Here is a 23,863-nt window from a genome sequence, read left to right as displayed (position 1 = left end):
CCTCCTGCAGCAGCTAATTACCTTCTCGGTTCTTCTGATTCAGACCTTTTTTTTTTTTTTCCTATTCGTAGGTTCTACAACCATATTTTGAAAACTTAACTGAAAATAGAAACCTTGAATCCACAGAGCCCATTAAATATTTGGATATGCTTCTCACGTGACATAGGTTTGAAATACTACAACATCTTGAATTTTCTTATCCGGAATATTAGCTTCACTTGTGTCTATTCCTTTAACAATTTTCTATTCAAAATGTAATGCAGTATCCTACCAACTGTCTGGGCAGAGCACGCCTATCACCTCCCTCACTCTAGATAGAATTCTTCTGTTAATGCCCACTAGCTTTATGAGCTGCCGCAACACCCTGAATACTTCTCTCACCCATTTGGGTATTTGTTCTGACACCCAACCTCCTCCTCTCTATATGTATGTTCTTGTATTTTTGGAGTTAGGTTCAAGGTTTTATATAGTGTTATTTTCCATAGAAAAGAGTCTATCACACTCCCCATTACAACCATTTGTTTATTTCTAGATAGTTTTCCCAACTCTGCTGTAATTTAATGTTTATAAGAAGCATTGTTCAGAAAGAAAATGAGATAGGGTATATTTTATGTGGAGTACATGCCATACACAATCAGCAAGGGATTTTTTCAGCATTTTCTGTAGCAAAATTCTAAGCCAATTTTAAAGGATGCTGACTGCGGAAAACTGACAGAGGAAACAAGTCAGCAAAAGAACTTGAAACACAAAGGACAATGGGAGTACTGAGCACAAAAATGGCAGTATGAGGTGGCTCATATATTTGGGGAAATTACACTGTCATCTTTAAGCCCTCATCAGCTAGATGTTAAGCTTGCACCTGTTCCACAGATGAAAGTTTTGTGCCTAAATCTCATGTAAACATTTTAAACAATCAGAATACGTATCTAGGTTACTTTGGTGAGGAACCATTGAGAGAATTACTTTAATTATATTTAATCCTATTTTGGACTGAAAAAGAGGCATTGTAATATAATAGGAGACTGGATAAGGATAAAATTCAGGTCATGGATTTCTTATGTTTTTATGTATTTCTTATGTTCTTCCCTCCACTACTGAATATAATCATTTTTAAAAGATGAAATACAAGAGTAGTGAACCCAGGAAAACAGGGAAAATCTGTTTTCACTTACTTCTGAAGCAGTGTTCCTTTCTTTGAAGGCTAGACTTGTGGGGAATTTGTGAAATGACAGAATATTTATCCCATTTTAAAATCGTGATTTCAGTGTATCTCTCTCTTCTCTTCATGTTATTATCCCTGATCTACTTCTACCATCCAAACTTTCCTTTGTGCTCCATTCCACTGGGAGCCAGCTAGCTGAGTAGCTAGTAAATTAAAAACTTAGCATGAGATAAGGACTGTTACTATAGAGGATCCATGCAATTACCTTAGGGGACTCCGGGAAACTCTGGATAGTTCCTGAAACTCAAAGTACCTAGGGTGCTTTCCCCTTGTGCCTTAAAAGGAACATTACTGAAAGTAGTCTGTGGTTGCCAAGTTTTTCAGGTTCCACATTCAGACACTGCCAGCAAGCTTTATACCCTAAAGACTGTTCGACTCAAAACAGCATCGTGGTTAAAAATAAAAATTCTAGCTATTTCACTCACTAGATGTATAAAGTAACCTCCTTGGACCCCCTTTTTCCCTCCTGTATAATGAGGATATGGCTACCAACTCAGAGAGTTAAGACAAGAATGAAATCATATGCTTGCTTGTACATTGGAGGCATTTAAGAAGTTCAATAATGATTATATTAGCCATCTACTGCTGTGTAATGAATTACTTCAAAAAGCTTAAAACAACAAAAATCTTCCTTATCTCACAGTTCCTATGGGTCAGGAGCTTGGGAGCAGCTTAACTAGGTGGTTTTGGCCCAGGGTGGCACATGAAAGTATAAGACAAAATGTTTACCAGGGCTGCAGTCATCAAAGGCTTGACTAGGGCTGGAGCATGCACTTCCATGATGGTTTATTAACAGGGCTGTTGGCAGAAGGCCTCACCTCCTTGCCATGTGGGCTTCCCCAGAGAATTGCTTTATTGTTCTCATATGATACTTGGCCTTCCCCAAAGCAAAAGATCCACGAAAGAAAGATTGAAGCTGCAGTGTTGTTTATGACCTAAGCTCAGAAGTTATTTCCATGATATCCCACGGGTTGCACATGTCATCCCTATTCAACACAAAAGAGGACTACAAAAGACTGAATCCTAGGAGGCAAGGATCAGTCAGAGCCATCTTGGAGACTAGCTACCATGATGATGATGATAACAGTGATGATGATGATGGAGATGGTGCAGATCCCAGGAGATCAAGAGCTCACAGAAAACCCAGAGGAAGTGACCAACACTCCCTTTGCCTCAGAGCACAGAAGAAGGAAGCTGGATGAGGGGGAGGGGGTATAGCTCACTGGTAGAGCACATGCTTAGCATGCACAAGTTCCTGTGTTCAATACACCAGTACCTCCATTTAAAAAAAAATACATAAATAACCTAATTATATCCCTCCCCTCAAAAAAGAAGAAGGAAGTTGGATACTCAATGTGAAACTCTGATAAGAAGAAGACCCAAGAAAGTTCCTGAGTGAACTTTTCTCTGGAAGAGCTATGTAACTTACCAGTTTCCATGTTCCTAAAATAGAGTATATTCTAAACTCTTTCAACACATATGTACTAAGTGCTAAGAACTGTTCTATTTGCTTGAGATACATCAGTGAACCAAACAGACAAAGATCCCTGCTCTGGTGGAGCTTCTGTTATAATCAAGATAGAGGCAACAAAAAGTAGTACATTATGTGGCATGCTAATGATAAGTGACAAAAAGAAAAGGTGCACAGTAAGAGGGGATTTGTAATGCTGGTGTGGAGTAGGGGGCTGGCTGCAAGGCTAAATATTTATTGAATGAATGAATAAATGAATGAGTCAAAGGCCCACCTCTGACGCCTCTGGTAGAGAGAACTTCAAGTTACATATACTGAGGAAAAATAACTTAAAACACTAATTGAAAACAGTAGTTTACAGGACCTGGAATATATATACCCTATGAGATGCTGGGCCTCAGAATGCAAATAAGAGTGGCTGTTAGATTGGACACACTGGGAACAGCACAAAAAGGCCAAGGTGCTGGACACTGTGTGTGTGTGTGTGGCCATTAGAAATTACCCAGGGCAGCCAGAACACTGAGAATGATGTCCAGCAAAGAGAGAGGGTGATGGACTGGGAAGAGTCTACCTACTTCAAGGTCTTCAACTTCTAGACTATGTGGTAACTCTTTAAGACAGCATTACCATCTCCATTTCACAGAAGATGAAACCAGTATTCAGAAGCCAAATGGCTTTACTAAGCATCTGATTCATTTCAAAGACAGTGTTCTTCCCATAAGGCATGTCTCTTCTCCAAGATCTTCTTGGACATGTGATAGGAGAGTAACAGCATTTGTAAAGGACCTGAATGTACAAACACATCATTTGTGATTCTAAATGTGGGACTCAAGAAGGGCCCACTAACTCAAAACTTATGAGTAAAATATGGCATATATCTGTGCTGATCTCCCCTTAACATCTCAAATGAGATTTCTTAAGCCTTATGAAGCATAGTGCTAAACATGACTTAAAACTGTTATTTTCTCCTGAAGGGTCTGTAAATATAATAGAAATGACAAGCAACAGAACACAGAGATTGTTCTGCGCAGCACATGGAACTTCAAGACTTCCCTCAGAACAACCTGAACTCAATATGGCAGCAGGAGCCAGCATAAGGGAGGAAAAATTTTCCTCGACCCCCTTAGGGTCCCTAGCTGGGTCTGAAAATTAAAGCAACAAAGACAGACTAACAGCAGAAAAACATACAAATTTATTTCATGTAAGTTTTGCATGACACAGGTGCCTTCATAAGAAAATGAAGACCAAGAGAAATGATTAACTTTGTACATTTTTAAGCTAGGTTTGATGAAGAGCAGGAAATCGTGGGAAAATGTGCTAGGACAAAAGGGCAGGAGCTAAGAGTAGTAAACTGGGGGAAACAGCAACCCATTCATTCAGATTCTCCTTCAAGTCCCTTGGAAGATAAGAATCCTTCCCTTGGGGTAAAAGGAGGGCACCTCTCACGTGAGGGTTTGGGGGAGAAGAGGAAGGTCAGAGAGTCCTTCCTGCACCCGCTGTCTGTCAGATTCCTTCAGCTTAAAATATTCAATATGCCAAGCTACCATATTTTGGGGTATCATGTTCTGAACTGCACCTCTATGAATCTGAATCAGGTGGTTCTCACTTAGCTCTGTTGACAAGTAAGCAGAATAAAACTAATCCTTAATACTCACATTGGAAAATTTCATATGCCATGATACTCATGATTATTATTTAATAAAGACAGATTAGGTGATTTATAATTCTTACTTTTGATAGACAAATAGTTTGACTGCTAAAATAGCATGGGATACTGGGGAAAAAGATAGGAAAAACCTGAATATACATTTCCAAGGAATTTCTAAAACCTAGTGTTCCTTATATCCATTTCTCCACTTGTCAGAGGTAAAGACCAGTCTTCATAGCATTAATAGACAAGGAATCACGCTCCTATGAACAAGATGAACAGCCTAGAATATCCATAACACTACAGAGGGACAGCTCTCATCCCATGGAACTCTTTGGAGGCTTCCTGCAATGGCCCAGTGGATGAGCACCTGCTCTAGTCTTGAACATGAACACCCATGTCCTTGCTGCAAGGTAGTATGTAAGGGTACATGGCACACAAAATGTATGCCAATGGTATAAAGGTAAAAGAAGCCAACATTAGTTTGCCAAATAAATACAATTTCAACCTCATCTTACTTTTTGTCAAAAAAATGAGATTCCAACATATACATCATAAGCCCACTAAGCACAGCCTCATGATTTGACACCAATCTTTCCTCCTGAGAGTCATTACTCAGGTTCTCATCTTTGAAAGAGAATGGTGACATTTTTGCTTTAAAAAAAGAACTCATTTTAATTTTAATTTCTACCCACCGTACATTTTAAATCAGGCTATGAGAGCTGAGGAATGCTTGCCTCTGCCCCTGTCAGGCCCAAGGAAGCCAGTCCAGGGGTTGGACAGGGGAAGGAATGGAAGACCCGTCAAGCCCACGAGAGCCTGAGGGCGTGTGGGGAGCTGAGAGGCCGCACTGATCAACACAGGCTTTTGACAGATGTCGCATCCCTGTCGTCATCTCCCCTTTGCCAGTTTTTAGCTCTTATCATATTCAAGAATTAAATTCTCAACTTTGAAAGGGGGGAAATGAAGGGAGACACTGTTTATTCCCCATACTCTTAGCTCTGGTTTGCCAGGCTGATTTCTGAATATGTAAATACTTTTCGCATGGAGATGCAAAAGACTGTGTTCTCGGTCTTGTTAAAGACAGGAATTAAGCCAGAATGTTCTCAGTATAAGCTGGCAGAGAAGCCAGGGAGATATATTTCCACCAAGGTAGCTGTTTAAGCTAATTTATCTAGCAATCCTGACAAAATAGCTAGGTACTTTGTGATAGCTGTTTTAGAAACACAGGTTTACTAAGCCAGGAGGTGGGGTGGGCATTTTAAGGAGAAAAAGAGTGTTCCAATGTTGCCAAGGCTTTTTTTCCAAGGTAATTCACCAATGAGGCAACCTGCCAGCATAATGCATGGCTCCCTGAGCAAAGCAAGGGCCTTTGCTTAGCAATACTGGGCTTTCAGTAAGACACTTGGGAGGCATTAGGCCTTTGAGGTATTTTAATCTTGCACTGCTAGAAATATTTGACACTAGATGCTATGAGTTGAGAGCACATCACACTCGGGAAAGAAAAAAGAAATTCTTACAGTACAGAGTGAAATATATGATTAGTACTTTGCACCTTTCTTGAAATAAGGCATATCTGTGCACTAAATTTGGAAAAGCAGTACGTATTGGTGGGCCATTTTCAACAGACTTTCCAAGTAAGGCCGGGCTTTCCCGTATCTCTTTTGCCCTTTAGGATGCATTTCAGAAGAAACAAAAAGCCCCAAAGGAAACAAAGAAATATGTAACAGTAGCAAAGAAATTTATAACAGAGTATTAGAGGCCAGGACCAGCACATTCCACCACCCACCCTCAAGACCTCCTCCCTGTCTCGAATCTTTATTCAGGGTTACTGGCACCCAAGAAGTAAAGTCTGCGAAGGAAAATTCTGAGGGAGAATTCAAATATATTCCTTTGACTGAGGGCTACCACTGGGTTTACAAATATGCCGAGGGCTTTGTCTACTGGAGTTGAGTCAGAAAACCGAGCACAAGCCTGGTCAGGAGGCTGACCTAAACATTTTTTCTCACCACTGTTCCTGGAGGAGACTTACTGACCACTTCGTTCATTTATTCCTTTTCTCGTGTGTTCACCTATTCATCTGTTCATTCAACAAGCATTTATGGAACACATGCTGTCACAGGCAAAGCCCACTGACAATTCCCGCGGAATAAAAATAGATTGAGTGATAAAGTCTAACCTCTTTTTTTCCCTTTGTGCTTCCTCTAGTTTCAGTTGCTCACAGGGTACCATGTGAAGAGGCTGTGCGCCTGGTCCTTCAGACCCCAGAGGCTTGTGAGAAACGGTGGCGTCACACTCCAGCTGGGGGACTGCGTGCACAGCAGGGCACCCCAAGATGGCGGCAGCAGCCGGTGTGGAGACGCTGCGTCCTCACCGCGACCTGGCGCGTGCGCAGTGCAGCTGCGCCTGTCCCGCGAGAACTCCGCCCACGGTGGCGGGGGGGCGGCCGCGGTATGGGGGAGGCGGGGGGGGGGGAGGGGGAGTGGGGAGGGGGCTGTCCAGACCTTACAAAGCAGCCCCGCCCACAGCCTGTTAGGGAGCGGTGTGCCTTAGCGCTCTGGCTCACACCTCTACATTCTCTGACCCAAGAATAAAGCTTTCTTTTTCTTCTGAACTGATTTTGGTCTTGTTCTATTAGCTGGAAGGACAGCGGGCAGAAGGACCCTTGCTGGGGACTGACTCTGGAGGGCCGGTAATAATATTATGTTCCAGACGTTGTTCTAGCCTATTAAAAACAAAGGAAAGTCCCTGCCTTTAAGGAGCTTACAATCCTGTGGTGCTCCTCTTAAACTGTTGAGATTCTTCAAGTTACAGAGATTAAACCTAAGAAAAATGAAACTACTGAAAGTTTACGGATAGAGTGACTGATCTTTATGATAGATATTGTTATACAAAGGAAAAATTCATTGAGTTCACTGAAAGTTATATGAATGCATAAGATTTTCAATTTCCCATAAAATACCAGTGGTATGAGTGGAAAATTAGTTTGAAGAAAAGTGCTTTTTAATAAAAACCAACACATATATATATATATATAAACATATATAGGCAACATACATATAGGGGATATTTGTATTTAATACATATTGCTTTTTTATAAAAATTTATACTTGAGCAGGTTGGTGGAGTATCTTGCTCTGTACTAAGGGGGCTGCAGGAATATCTAAAGGTGTTGTTCAGACAGCACCCTTAGGTGAACCTCCTGCTTGGATGCCTAAAGCATAGCAGAAACAGCACTAAATTGGGAGTCTCAGTACCTATGTTCTAGTCTTAACTCTGATGCTAACTCACCATTATCAGAATCTTCACCAGTCTAAGGGTATCAGTATCCTTAACTGCAAAGCAAGAGGGATAGAATATATGACCAGGTTTAACTATGAAGTTCTATCATTTTATGAATCTTATGTTCCTAGATCAACCAGTAGTGCATATAATCAAGAATAAAACCTGGATAGGCCACTGACATTCCCACCTTGTATCCTCGAGGATTCTGTTCTCACCTCTCTGCAAGCAGCTCAGTTTACACAGTCACCATCTTTGAACCCACCATGTTACCAAATCTAGTCTGTGGTTACTGTTCTCCCTTCCTCTGACCTCTCTGTGGCCCGTGACTGGTGATCAACTGCTCCTCCTGAAAATTCATTCTTTCCTTGGCAACTCTGGCACAACCCTGCCTCTCTCCCATCTCAAACTATTCCAACGGACTCAGCTTCGACCCTGAGCATCTGCATTGTGATACCCAAGCAGGGCTTCTCATTCTGTGCATTGTGTGCTCATCCCAAGAGTCAATCATCACCTCACTGCCTTTTCCTTCCTCCCTGAAGTCTTTCTGGGAGGTCCCATCCTTCTCATGGCTTAAAATTTCACTTATCTATGGCTCTCACTCATTGCCTGAAATGCCAGTCAGGTATCTCCAATCTATATTTTTTAACAGTCCCAGGAATATCTCAGTCAGTATCCACATTTGTTCCTTTGAACTAGAAAATGATATAAAGGCTACTGTCACATTCACAAATATGCTGAGGAGTTGAGTCAAGGAAACAGGCAAAGCTAGGTTATAAGGCTGAACCAAGTATCTCTTCTCACTGTAAATATATGAATATTTATGGAGCAAAATATATGACTATTTACACAGTAAATAAAGATACAAATAACTTCTCAGTCAATTCAGGTAAAGTTTTTTGCTAACAAAAGACTTCAGGTCAGGTTACTGAACATGTTATGAAAAAATACATATTTTCAGAACTTTTTGAACTTGGGGATTGTGATTAAAGAATATTAATGATGACAAAAAAATATTTAAATACCAACTATTTATTGAAAACCAACATTCACTCAAGCACTGTGTTAAACATTTATGTATCTAACAATAATAATAGAAATTATAGAGTATTTGAGGTAAACACCCTTATTTGCCTCATTTTACATATAGAAAAACTGTACAGTGCTATAATCATTTAAAAGAATATCCAGACTGGAAATCCAGAGTCATTTTAAATTTCCCCTCTTCTTCCTCCCTCTCCCACCACCATATCTAGTTTTCAAATGCTATTAATTCTTCCTTTCCACTTATCCCTCCCTCTGAAGTCCCACCCTCACGATGCGACCTATCTCAGATCCTATGACTATATAGGCCATGTGTCAGATCCTTAGTATTGTGCAGACCAGACCAATATTATTTCCTCCAATTTAACCTTCTCCCAACTATCACTCTTCTTAAAATATTTATTACATATTCATTCATTCTTTTAACAAATGCTTATTCAATACTTAATCTGTGCAGCATTCCTCTTCTGAAAAAAGTTCAATGGATTGCCATTGCCTATTAAGTCCAAACTCCTTGGATTCCTACTTGAGGTCTCAAATAATATATACATTTTCAACTTTATCTCTTCCTACACACTTTGTTGTACACAGGAATTCAGCCAGACTGCCATTCCATGAATAGGCTTCATTGTGTGTGCATCGGCACTTCTATTCATGCTGCTCTGCCATCCTAGGTGCCCTCTTCCATTCTCTCCATCTCTGTAGGTTTAGTCGTGGTCCCTACTTCCCTTAGCCATCCTGACATCTCCAGCTTATAATGACTCCACCATTTAACATTTCACTATTTTGTTTATAATTTTAAACTGCCTTCTACTGTGACTTAACTCTTCATATCTGTGTCCTATCTTTGCAACTAGATTGTATTTATTGACGATAAATATAATTTCATATTTCTTTGTACTCCAATGTTGAATGTAACTCACACAAATAAAAATTATAACACATTTTCTGTTTGAATCATTTGGTACAGGAGGGATAAGAAAGCGAACCAGTATCTTCCTAACTTCCTAACACTTTTAATCATTTTTCTCTCACTGATTATCTCAAAGTGTCCTAGGTGGTAATAAAAACAATAAGAACAGTATAGCGTGTAATCAAAATTATCTTAGAAAATTTCTTAGGAAAATGCTGCTATACGGTTGTCCCTCAATATCTGTGGCAGATTGGTTCCAGGACCCCACCCCCACCCCCACAGTGAATATTAAAATCCGTGGATGCTTAGGTCCCTTATAAAAAAAACGGTGTAGTATTTGAATATAACCTAAACACATGCTCCTATATACTTTAAATCATCTCTAGATTACTTCTAGTACCTAATACAATGTAAATAGTTGCAAATACAATGTAAATAGTTGCAAATACAATGTAAATGCTACAGAAATAGTTGCCATGGTGGCAAATTCAAATTTTGCTTTTTTGGGAATTTTTTCCCAAATATTTTCTATCCGTGGTTGGTTCAATCTGCAGATGTGGAACGAACCCACAGATATGGAGGACTGACTGTACTGGAGATCAGCCCACTGTCAATAAATCTAACACAGCCAGTGTTTAATCTCAGGAAAAAGTACTGTTTCTTTAATTTAACACTAAAATCGTTAAGGGTTATGTTATATATTTAATATGTGTATGTAAGTAGTAGAATCATACTCAGGACAGGAAGATGCTCACATTAACAAAGGTACGTACAGAGAGGGAAAATCAGCCACAAGTCTCTCATCTTATACTCACTACCATGTACACACTCCCTGGATGAGGAATGGTGGAATGAAATGCATTTCTCTCTCTTTAGTCACTTGTTTCCTGAAACGTAAATGCCTGTTCAGAGAGGATCTGAAATTACCTCTTGTGATAGGCAGAATTCTAAGACGGCCCCTAAGAATCCCACCCAAACCCTGGTATGATCCCCTACCCCTGAGTGTAAGCCAGACCTGTGAATATGATGGAATACCTCCCCCAAGACTGGATTATCGATCAGTTCACTTTGAGTTCATCATAAGGGAGATTGCCCTAGGGGGGCCTGGCCTGAGAAGGTGAGCACTTAAAGGGATTGGAGCCTTTCCAGAAGGAAGAGATTAAGAGATTCATAGAGTGAGAGGACCTATGGAGGGGGTCCTGTGATGAGCCTGCCAGTGCCCCCTGGCTGCTGAGAGTGGTTCCAGTCAAATTAAACCAACAACCTGAGGGAGCTGGGAAACACATCTCTCCCCAGTCAGATCTCTAGATGAGGGCATACCTGGCTTACACCTTGATTTTAGCCTTTTGAAACCATAATCAGAGGGCCCAATTAAAATGTGCTGGACTGTTGACCCATGAAAACTATGAGATAATAAATTTGTTCTCTTTTAAGCTGTTAAATTTATGGTAATTTGTGATACAGGAAAAAAAAACCCAACTGCTTTCTATATCAGACACTGTGCTAAGCACTTTAAATTCACAATCTTTTAATTATCCTTATTGTAGAGTTGAGGCATCTGAAGTTTAAAGAGGTTACATAACTTGCCAAGTTATGTAGGAAGTGACTGAAACAGGATGTTACATCCAGATTTACTAACAAAGCGCATGTTCTTAACCACCGCTGACAGGAATGTTGGGCATTCTACTTTAGCCTTGTTTAATGTTCTGAATATCAAACTCTCTCTGTGCTTCTGTCAAACTCTGAATTTTTAGTCCTTTCTACTGACAACTTCCTTACTTTATTGACATTGAAAAGAACCTGTTTAATTTATTTCATTAAACATTTATGAAACACCTACTGTAGGAAAGAACTTGAATGAAGTGCTAGGGGAATTCAAAGATTGATAAGACAGCCCCTGACCCTCAAGTTTCTTGCATACTAGTGGGAAAACAAACTCATACACAAATATCACAAAGGAGTAAATGAAGAGGTAAGGTGGAACTATCCAGCCCCAAAATTCCAAAAGAAAGCATTCATCTGTTAATTGATCTAGCAAAGGGACGCTTATGGAATAAGATGCAGACACACATTTACATACTCACTTCAGATGAGACTATATTTATGGGACTTTCCTGGTTCCTGAAGATTGAGAAATAAAGGAATCCTTAACGAATTGTATATTTGCTTCTAAAACTTCATGTACTGTCATCTTAATATAGGCTAAGCATTGTTCTTGTATTTAAAATTATTCTATTTAGCTCTCACAAAAATCTGTAACCATTATTATTATTTTACTGATGAGGAAACTAAGATACAAAGAGGTTAAGTAATTTGCCTAACATCACAAAATCTGCAGTTTGACTCTGGTACATACACTTTTAACCAGTACATCTTCTACAACACGATCATTTTAATAAAAAAGGAGGATGAAGTGAGAATAAAAGCCATGTGAAGAATGGGGAAGGTGAAAGGAGATAAACAGAGATATCTGCTGCAACTGATCATAGAATTTAAATATGTTTCTCAGAACTCAAGGCAAAATGGAAAATAACTCGATTTACATAGGCTTCCTAATCTGAAAACATTCACTAAAATCTAAGAGAAATTCATAATCAGTGTCCCTACATGGGGAGGACTTTGAACAACAAATACACAATGTTTTGTATAAGACTCACTTAAATGTTCTGAAATTGACTTTTACTTAAACCAAGAACAAAAGAGTCAACTGAAGTTCTGTGAAGGCATGTGGGAATGAATTAACATGGTACAGTTATGTATCCTTTTACTTGACACAGAAGGGAATGGCTGGTTAGCATTGTTTTCAAACAGTAGATCACAAACCCTTAGTGCATCATGAAATCATTTGAGTAAATCACAACTGGTTTTTAAAAAATCATACATATACATGTGTATGTGTATGCTTATATGTATGTGTACATGTGGTATATCTCAAGTTTAAAGATAAATATTGTGTAATAAATTTTTTTGTATGTCTATGGGTTTATATGTGCATGTCATCTTATAAATGTGATTTACATTTTTTACAAAAATTTGAAAGCCATTGCCTTAGCTTAGACTCTTCATCTTGACTATCAGTTATCTCGGCCAGGATCCTGTCAAAGCTCCATAAAATATAATATCAGATTGAAGTCACTGGAGAGTGTTTGGAGTGTAGCTTGCATTGTTGATTGAAAGGAAACCCTCATGCTGTAGATTTCAGGCAAAAAAAGTGGACAGGAAGTCACTTTTTGCAATTAAAGAGGTTGTTATTTGTGCTCGGATGGAGGAGCATCTCATTTCCTCAGAGACTGGGGACTGCAGGAAAGTGTACAGAAGGGACAAAAGTATTTCTAATGAAGCATGAGACCTATGTGATCTATTTAAATGCATGAGTGCGCACCCTCACCCTGCCCCATGCAGTTAGGTGACCATGTGACCAGTGTATCCATGATAGTCCTAGTTACATCAGTTGCCCTGGTGTAATTATTAATTGCTTGCCCTTCCACTCTCAAAAATGTCCTGGTTGGATGATGAATTACATGACCACTCTTTCCATAAGCAAAGAAAAAAATGTCCCTGGTCTGAAAAGAAATATTGTTTTTGCTCTTTAAAAGGAGTACTTGTATTACCAAAGTTTGAGATACATAAGAGTGAAAAATATGCTTGGAAATAAGACTGGTTTGCTACAAAAAAGCAACAGAAATAACCAGGCTTTCTGGCATGCTGCCTTAACAGACACGTCAGCAACAAGAACCTAATTTCAAAGAACCAACATGGGCGGTTGTACTTTTCAGCTGGACTCTACTGCCTGCTCCCCCCCGGCCAGTTCCACTGCCTACTCAGAGCTTACTTTTCTATTTACCAACTCCTTTTTGACTTATTTTGATTCTCCACCACTGTCTTTCTATTTTCTCCCTTGACTCCCTTGAATTAGCCCTTTACTTCAAACTCAGTTATAAGTCAGAGAAATTTTTTTAAAAAGAAGAGAATGGGTTAAATAAAAGAACAAGTATATAAATATTAGAACAATGTCTGTGATATAGTAATGGCTTAAAACATATTCACTTTCTTAGAGATAATCTATTTTACTTTAAAAATTAGGCAACCAAGGTTTAGAAAGTTTGAGACCTATTTACTATCACAGAGGCAGTAGTAGTTCCAAATCACATTAATTTTCAAATTTCACACACACACAAAAACCCTCTGGAGTAACTGATAAATTTATAGAGAATACGATTTTTCTATGGTTTCTGCAAGTGCTACTTTAATAATCTATTTTTTGACTGTCCTTGATGTGCTGAAGTACAATTTCTTTTTCTATTTTAAGACATTCTCATCTGCTGTTCTGCCCTTGGATATTCCTTGTAGGTTTGAAGTATCCTCCAGAAGACAATTATGGATTTATCCATCGGCATTCCAATCTTATTATTGAGCCTATTTCATTTTGAAATTTTCCCACAATGTATGCATGCCTAAGCATGCTCATAATATGGTGGATTCGTTATTTAATTTACATCTTTCAGCCTAATGCACAAGCTTTTGAAAATGGTTTGCCTATTCTTTCCATTCACTGCAAAAACAAAACAAAACAAAAAAACAGCCTAAATACTGCAGCCCAAATATATAGTTTTCAGATAGGAGTATAAGAACAAAAAGACTATCTTTTTAAATATCTAGATCACTGGAAAAAAAATCAGGTCATCTAGTAGAACTCTAGCTAATTGTAGAGTGGGAAATGTGGCAAGTTACCTAAAGGGTATCCCAACCAATTCGCTGGGACACTTTATACACTGTGATAGTAGGTTTCTTCAGTAGGATTGTTCAAATTTTTATGAAGTTAAAGAGGATGTAATTGTGTGTGTGTATCTGTGTGTGTGAGAGAGAGATACAGATCTCAAAGCAAGAGGACCTAGTAATGACATGCTAAAAGAGCGTGGATTTCATCCTACAGGCAATGGGGAGCCATTGAAAACTTTTAAGCAGGGTAATGACATAATGGGGTTTTATTATATGGAGAGCACTAGAGCAGCAATAGACAGCGTGGATTGTGAAGTGTGAGGCAGCAGGTAGGAAGATGACTGGGAAGAAAATTCAATAGCCCAGGTGATCTTAACTAAGGCAATGCCAATGATACTAAGAGAGAACAGGAAGAAAAAAAAAAGTGAGACTTGGCTATTATCTAGAGGTGAGAATGAAGAAAAGGAAAGAGAAAAACTGAACGTGACTCCCACGTTTCTAATTTGTGAGGCCAGATGAACATGGCGCTTCTAAATAAAAGGAGGAGTATCTATTAGGAAAGAGTAAGAATACTCACTCTCTGGGATTTCAAAATGTAGAATAGACAAACAGGATTATACTGCATAGCACAGGGAAATACATACAAGATCTTATGGTAGCTCACAGAGAAAAAAATGTGACAATGAATATATATATGTTCACGTGTAACTGAAAAATTGTGCTCTACACTGGAATTTGACACAATATTGTAAAATGATTATAACTCAATAAAAAAAGTTTAAAAAAAATTAAAAAATAAAAAAAGAATACTCACTCTGATGACCACAATTTTCTCAAGGAACTAAGAGGCAGGATCATCTTCTGAGAGACAGGAGCAGAGTGTTTATACAAAAGAGTTGTAGAGAATAGCTGAAGTTTGGAAAAGTCACTAATGAGAATGGAAAAGGAAGCTGGTCAAAGAACAGCCAAAATTGCTAAGCAACATAAGTCTTAGGAGAAGCAAGTGAGCATGAATTTGTAGTGAAATCAATCTGCACAGGTGCACAAATTTGTAATAACATCAGTCTGCACTAATATATGATTTTTTTTCCAAACAATGCTCAGCCATCACTGTATATATTAGTAGAAGCATGGACTACTGGACTTATCAAGAGTTGCAGGTTTAAATATCAGATGTACTGGAATGCAAAAGCATGAAGGAGATGAGGGCACTGTGAGAAAAAGTGTCAAGTTATCCACCATAGGATCCAAGATAGGTAAGGAAAGGATACCAGAAGAGAAAGGACAGTAAGAGGATGAAGGTTTAAAAGCTACAACGTCACAGACATAGAAAATAAACTTATGGTTACTGGGGGTGAAATGGGGTGGGAAGGGATAAATTGGGAGTTTGAGATTTGCAGATACTAACTATTATATATAAAATAGATAAAGAAGTTTCTAATGCATGGCACAGGGAACTATATTCAATATCTTGTAGTAATCTATAATGAAAAAGAATATAAAAATGAATATATGTATATATATGTATGACTGAAACATTATGCTGTACACCAGAAATTGACACAATATTGTAAACTGACTATACTTCAATTTAAAAAATTTAAAATAAAAACTATGGTGTCAAGGAAATTGGATTGCAGTTTTAATGAAAATGAGAGAGTAAGAAAGCTGGAAGAGTAGGAGATACTGAGATTACATTATCCTAGGTGAAGAAATTCTAGATCCATATTGTCCAATATGGTAGCCACTAACCACAGGTGGCTATTTACTATTAAAGTCATTAAAACTAAAGGTTATGTTCCTCAATCACAGTAGCCACATTTCAAGTGCTCAATAACCATGCATGGCTACCATATTGTCCATGTTGGACAGGGCAAATAAAACATTTCTATTATGTAGAAAGGTCCACTGGAGAGTATGGCTCTAGAGAATGCCAAATTCTAGGGAATTTCCTGGAGAGTGATTTGCTAAAGACAAATAGAGACAAAAGCCACTGGGGAAGAAGCAGTAAAGGAACCACAAAGGTGGGATATTGGATGGGTTTCTCATAGAGGTGTTGAATTCAGCCTGTGGTAGGTATTCCAATAGAGAGGATATGAGCTAGGTACTAAAGTCCTCATTGAAGGTAGGGGGTGTGACCAGATAGATGAAAGCGTAAACTTTGTTGGGAGTTGTAATCTGCTTCCTAGGAGTGTATCCTAAACTCTTCAGGCCCATCGTAGCATCCTTTGCTTCTGAAATATGCTTGACTGACTCAATCTACACCCAACTCCAGAGTGATGTTCCAGATCCCACTTTAAACTTCTCCTAAACCATTCTCCTGGTTCAAAAATCACCTCTGTTGAAACTGTATCAGGTTGCTTCAGCCAGTTGAGTCCTGTGGGGTGGAAAAGGAACCTGTTAACTCTATATGGTCAAGTTAACTATGTAGCTGAAAAAAACGCATGTATGGGAATAGCTATCATTTCATACACAAGATTTAAAGAAGATAATCTGTACAAGGATATATGACAAAAGCAACCATTATGCAGAACATAAATAGTTTGCATATGTCTGCTGTGTTCACTTAACATATTTGTTATAATCTAGGACTTATACCTTAGTTTTTTTATGATCAAGTCAAGGAATGGCTATCTATGTAGCTAGTTATATTGACTTTTCATGGCTAAAAATCACACAGAAAAATTTCCAGTGGCATCAGAGTTAGATGCTATCACCCTTCCCTTTTCTTAATAGTTGACAGCTATGAGCTACAAGCCCACAGTAAACCTGTTCTAACATCAATTCACAAGTCAGCACAAGTTCTTTAGTCCTCTCATTTCTCTGTCTCTTACCCCAGAGATGACGGTAATGCCAGAATAGGGGAATGGCTTACTACTTTGCAAAGGTTGTTAACACCTTGTTTTGAAGAGTATGTGAACAATCTTTCTTACTTAATAATGATAAACTAAAATAAGCCCAGTTCCTCTTTTCTCCTATTGCCAATGCTAATCCCTTTTAACTCTGCCCATTCTTGTTAATATCTACAATTTACTTCCACTTGTTTTTAAGAACTAGGAAGAATAGTCCTGTTTCTCCTTTTTCAATAGGCTATACACATTTTTCGTTTGTTGATTCTGCTAGGCTGTATAGTTATTTGTGTGTGATGGGCTCTTCCATAACAATACGCAGCAGAAAATTCCTTTTGACAAGCCATAGCAAGCTTAATTGAGTCATGACATATATCAGATAGCTTCCAATGAGGCAAACGGTCCTTTTTCTAAGGTAGCATATGGTTTCACCCAGTTTCAACATGACTATATAGTCTCACATGACTAAGGAAATTACTTTTTTCATTTGTGAAAAGTTACCGAAAGGTATGGAGTTAATATTTGATTGAGCTAATTAAATTTTAAAGAAGCATATGCTCTACAAGGCTTTTCTCCTCCTTGGGTTTAGTGAAAACTATTTTTTAGATATCTTAAGCATTGAATTAACAGGTCAATTTTTTAAGTTTGTTTTTCACTCTATAGTTTAATCATTCCCTAATGAGAACCCCAAATCAATTCTTTTAAATTTTCATTTTATTTTAAATGTCATATGATAAGTAATATTAATAGAAACAGCTCTGTCAAGATAGTATTTCTGATTCTCTCCCATTGACTTTGCAGCCTGAAGCCATTCCAAATTCTGACATTACTTTTAATGTTTTCAGGACAGATGCTGTTAGGGCTTTCAGCACAAGAAGTAGATTACCAGCAGACATTAGTTAATTTGTGAACCTTCATCTGAATATCCTTCAGATACCCATGGGATCTGGGTGATATTATAGCTCCAACGTTAGCCCAAAGAGTAACATCAGTAATGGGTATCATCCTTACTCCCCTCCCCAGTGCAGCAATAAGGCAAGGAAAAGAAGATTGTAAACCATTGATTTGAACCATATAAATGGGCTGAAAATAAAATGTGCCATTATATTTGTCCCCAATGCCAAATTTACCTAACATATAATACAAGTAGTCCTATTCAATTGCATCAAAGGACTTCTTGGCATCTAATAAAATTGTTGCTATTGGTTCCAATTTTCTCTTTGTATTCCAGATGAGTTGCATTAGCCTATGCAGATCATCTGACACTTATCTCCAGATATAAAGTCTTCTTGGATAAGGGCCTGTTAGATTTGCAATCACTTTATTTAGTCATGTAGCAAATGTCCCAGTATCTGTTATTTTATGTCTACTCACATTGTACAAAAGGGTATTTTTTATAATACTGTTAAGGAGGTAACATGCAATCTTCAGTATAAGGCTATATAGATATATGTAATAGGATGAAGAACTGCAGGCAGCCCTGATTCCAAGCCATAGATAATATCTGATGCTTTAAAAATTCAGTACAAACCATCTAAATGCATTACATTTATTCATAGTCTGTTTCTGAAACTAGTGGCTGTTCAGCGTGCTGATGGCAGCAGTTAATGTGTTGGTAAGCAACCTAAATTTTTATAAAGCTATTTTGAAAGTGACTTGATGCCACAGAGAGTAATATCAATTACTCCCTGCTTTTCAATTGACATTGCAAGGCTGCTCCAAATTTCTATTCTTCAGCATCTGCAAAGAAAAGGGAGGCACAGAAAACTCTAAGGGAGATTTCTAAGTATTGCAATCACAAGAAGTACTTCTATAGAACACAGCCTGAACTATTCCTAAGAATTTTTCCCCCAAATAGTAATTAACCCTTTGATGACTGAAAATAGGAAACTGCATACAAAGGGAAAGCTGAGCAATGGAGAATAAGGGTAAAGTCAGTTGATAAAGTCAGTTGAGTGTTCCTATAACCTATATCCTGTGAGACAGCATGGAGGAGGGAGAAGGGTCGGGCCTTTGAAGCTAGTTTTAATCTCTGTTTCACACTTTACTTACCAGTGTAGCCTTGGCAAGCTAGGAACAGTGCTAAACTTGGGTTTTCTCATTCACAAAAGGTAGTTACAATACTCACTCCGGGAATTGTTTTAAAGTTCAAAAAAGATAACATAAATATAAAGCACTTAATCAAACATTTAATGCTCAATGAATGTTAGCTGTTTCATTATAATTATTATTAATAATAAAGCAAGCTACATGTAAACTATATATGCCTTTTTCAGTAATTATAGAAAGGTCTAATACAATGGCACATGGAGTATTCAGATTAGGCTTCAAGGCATTATGTTGGGAAAATAATGACATTCAACAAAGTGCACTGTGAACATTTACTTTCTGATTAATCTAGAGAATAAATGTGTTTTTAAACCTATAGTATCTGAAAGCAGGATTTCAAATTGAGAAAACAAACCAATAAGCACAAACTAAAAACATACACACACACACAAATTTTTCCATTATTATTAATCTTCTGTATTAGCCCGGTATAGCTGATTGAGTTTGAGAGATCCAGCTTTTCTTTAAATACATTGGTTAGATACAAAGGAAACAAAATGGCTAATGGAATAAAAGTACAGAAAAAACATTATTCCTCTGTCTTTCCAGTTACACATGCTTGCAAAACAAAAACAGTAAGCGAGCAAATAGTCTCTAGTTTGAATACATAGAATGTAATAAACAAAAGGATTCAGCTTCAGCAGAATTTTATATTTCCATATTCAGAGTTCATTATTTTTAAAAGTAATTTCTAAACAGATAGAATCTTTTGAAATATGCTGCATATTTTTTCTTAATAGGTGGAAAAATATGTTTGGAATTTGAGTGAAGCAATTTCTAGAGAAAACACATGATCCTAACCTGAGGCTAAAACCCTAAGTACACACAAAGAAATATATACAATATTCCCAGGATATGTGTAAATAAGGAGAGCCACTTAGTAAACAGTACTGGGTTTTGGTAATAGTATAATCCACTCTCATTAGGCATCTCCCTCTTGTGCATTAATATGTGACATCACACTCTCGGATAACATTTCATAACGGAGTGAAATAAAAAGCCCCTCCAGATTGCAACTGTAAGATAATCAGATTCTGTAGTGCTCATTATGACTGCAATTATGTAGCAAACTCTCCAAATATAGTTCAGTTATTGCGGTTATTAATCATTCTGGTTTTGTTTCAAGTACTTGCTTTATAGCCTGCTGGATAGACTCCATTATTCTACAAGCTGAATGTCGAAAGTCAAACATGCGCATGTGAATCTGCTGTTCTAGCGGCCTTTCAACATAATTTACCCTTTCAATTTGTATTTGTGAATACAAAAAAAAGTGGAGAAATAAAGCTGATGTCAATGGAGTCACTGACCTTTGCAGTAAACAGAAGATAGTTCTTAACAAAAAACAACTTGGCAAATAAGAAACTTATTTTGTTAGAACTAGAAATAGTGCTGTTTAAGAAGTTAGTCTCAGAATATCAATCAGTTCTTACAGAGAAGGTGGGGGAAATCTCTGGAAGAATCTGTGTATTTGATCAGGAGAAAATGATAAGGGGGCCAGCAAATATGCAGTTTTAAAGGTTCAATGCACCAACATTTTGGATAGAATGCATTTCTAAACATTTTATGCATAAAACCATGTACTTTGATTAATTTAACTACAAAATGCCAAGTAAAAGACAGTAGGTTTATTATACAGAACAAACACCATCTGCACCACCTTAAATCATTACTATAGATATATTTCTAGGAAAAAAATACACTTGAAAAATTCTCAACCACAGATCCTGAGATGCTGAAGTATTAACTAAATAGGATTCCAAATAGACCCAAGGAAAGTGACTCCATTATTATTTAAACGTTAACATGTAGAAAGCCTAGAAAAATAAATATAATAAAACATTGATGTATAACCGATGGAAAGGCTTACCAAATGTACATCACCAGTTTCAAGTAGTCCATGATTTTTTCAATTTGGCTACATACATTGGGCCCCAGGCTTTACCTTTATCTGGAATCACCAAGAGCCCACATTCCTGGCCTGTAGGAGCAAATGTGAAGTCTTGGGAGCAAGTCCTTGCCATTTCCTTAATGTCCACAGGCATGATGTTACTGTAGGAGTTTAAAATTTCACTGATCACATCTTGATTCTCTGCCTTGGAAAGTGTGCACGTGGAGTACACAAGAAGCCCTCCAGGACGTAAGGCCTTAATTGCAGACCTGCATGTAATCAAGAAAATGCAGAGGACTGGTTAGTACATTAAAAAGGAACTGTGGGGACTGAGGGCAAGAAAGCTTACATACTTGAAATTAACCTTTCTCTAACTCAGACTGTAATAACTTCGGATGTTTCCTAGTCTTGCAATTACTTCTAATGGACCCCTGGATGACTGGGGAAATGATAATCAGACCAGTCAACATGGGAAAAACAGAATATGTTTACCTGATTCTTTGTTTTGTTTTCTTACACATAGGAGGATGGAGGCAGAGCATGGAGTACTGGGTTTGCCTTTGAATATAATGAGTGTAGGTACTAATGGGTAGGTGGGAAGGAGCACTTGAACTTCAGGAAAGGGGTTAGGGCTCAGTTATAGCTGAAGTCATGGGAATAAATAGGATTTCCCAGGAATAGAGCAAGAAAAAACAAACAAAAAAAAGCAGACTGAAGACAGATACTCAGAGAATGGCTATATGTAAAGAGAGGCAGAACCTAGAAAGAAAATTAAGAAGCCTTCTCCAGATGAAAGTGTGGCTTCAGGGAAAGGATGGGAAGGAAGGGTTTTTTTCACCCTCAAGGGGAAGACTTGAGCATATTTGTAAATGCAGATCCAGAAGAAGAACAGTCCCAGGGCTTCAGACTGCAAATGGAGGAGTTAGCTTCAGAAAAGATGGGATTCCAGCTCCTCATCTAAAACAAGATGGGAGCATGAACAGGGAACTATGATGTTTTAAGGTAAACAAAAGTTCATGATACATAGCCTTGATAATAAGACTGGAGTGGGAAGCAAGGTCATCGACTGAGAGAGAAAACTAGAAAAGTTTTAGTCCTGCTGCTGTGGTGATAACCCCAGAGCAATTACTAATCAAGAACAACTTCTTCTCCTCTTCCTCCTCCTCCTCCTCCTCCTTTTTTTTTTTAAGAAATCATGTTCCAGACCTCTACTGGATTTAAGCATGCACTCAGCCCTGTCTCATACTTATATTTAAGAAACAAGAGCACATACCAATAACTGAGGTTTATAATAAAGATCCACAACATCAGAGTAAGTTCAAATTCTGCTTTCAATGTTCAATTATTAAAGGATCGAAGAATTCTAACTCAAGGCAATCAAACTTATAACAAGGTTTTTCTCTCCTTCTTTAGACACACTTAAATATAATGTGAAAAAAATACTAACTCAAAACAATGAAGTAAAAAGGATAGAGAGAATTATTAACAGTGAATTTCAATACATTTTTGAAAGATGATATGCAGACAGAGAAATAGTAGCAAATGAAGAGGACTACAGTCACAGAGGGCATGAATTTGACCTCCCAAACTACAGAGGGGTTTGGAACTTGGAAAAGCCAGATGAAATGTGATGGGAGTAAAAAGTAAAAACAAAGATATTAATTTGGAGAGGAGGGTATAGCTCAGTGGTAGACTGCATGCTTATTAGCATGCATGAGATCCTGGGTTCAACCCCGAGTACCTCCATTAAAAAAAGAAATAAAATAATAAATAAATAAACCTAATTACCTCACGCCCAAAAAACAAAACACAAAACAAAACAAAACAAAATATTAATTTGAAGAATATATGAAATCATGGATTCCAGACTCCCACAGATGGCAAGCTGGGCAGCCACGTAAAAAGTTGGAAGGTTTTTATCTAAGGAAGTTGAATAAACTGTTTAGGGAGACCTAATTAAGGCAGCCGCTGTGAGTGTTCACTACCCCAAAACAAAGATCTGCGTATTCAGCAAATCATAAAGTGACATCACCAGGCAAAAAAGTCTCATCCCTAACGTAAACCTCCTAGTATTGTCCCATTATTAAATAAAAATGGGCAATGAAGGATAATTAAGAATAAGAAATGCTTAAGTAATATGTGAGATAAGAAAAGAAACAAACAAAAAATGTCCTACAAAGGAACAGAAAATTCAGGGAACAAGAGAGACATAACAAGACCTAGTAAATGCAGAAAGATCAGCAAAAATACAGCACCCATGAAACAATAACAGAATGCCATCAAACAGGACCAAGAAGAGGGCTCTTAGGAATGAAATATATGTTTACCACAATAAAGAATGTTTTGTAGAAGTGTTTGGAAGTTAAGGTTGAAAAATCTTCCAAAAAAAAAGCAGAATAACATATTGAAAATGAGACAGGGAAGATCAATCAAGTAGGTCCAAAGTTCAACTGATAGGAGTATAGGGAAAATATTACAGAGAACTGGGGGGAGGAGGACTTGAATTAGTGAAATAATAAGAAGAGAACTTTTCAGAGATGAAAAGAATAGACGTGTTCAGATTAAAATAACTCATCAAAAGGCCACGACATTCATTATTATTCATTCAGCATCTATTATGTTGCTGGGCATTGTTCTAGATGTTGGGTATATACTGAAATAGAGAAATAACAACAAAAAACTCCACCTTCATGAGGCTTACATTCTAGCCGGAGAAGA

General features: G+C 37.8%; 1 protein-coding gene across 3 annotated transcripts in view; it reads right to left on the bottom strand.

Annotated features, from left to right (window-relative positions):
• Positions 1-7,447: 7,447 nt before the first annotated feature.
• NSUN3 (NOP2/Sun RNA methyltransferase 3) overlaps positions 7,448-23,863 on the bottom strand; it is a 56,884-nt gene continuing 40,468 nt past the window's right edge. The window contains exons 5-6 of one of the 3 annotated variants that reach the window (XM_045503796.2): positions 21,200-21,414; positions 7,448-16,676 (exon numbers count right to left, since the gene is read on the bottom strand). In XM_045503796.2, coding sequence (XP_045359752.1) covers positions 16,507-16,676; positions 21,200-21,414 — 385 coding nt within the window. In that variant the 3' untranslated portion in view covers positions 7,448-16,506. Of the gene's footprint in view, positions 16,677-19,317; positions 21,415-23,863 lie in introns of those variants that run through there. The other 2 variants (XM_074361591.1, XM_074361595.1) reach the window with 2 other exon arrangements.

Source organism: Camelus bactrianus, chromosome 1, assembly GCF_048773025.1.
Source record: "Camelus bactrianus isolate YW-2024 breed Bactrian camel chromosome 1, ASM4877302v1, whole genome shotgun sequence".
NCBI lineage: Eukaryota > Metazoa > Chordata > Mammalia > Artiodactyla > Camelidae > Camelus > Camelus bactrianus.
This window is presented reverse-complemented; position numbering and strand designations above follow the sequence as displayed.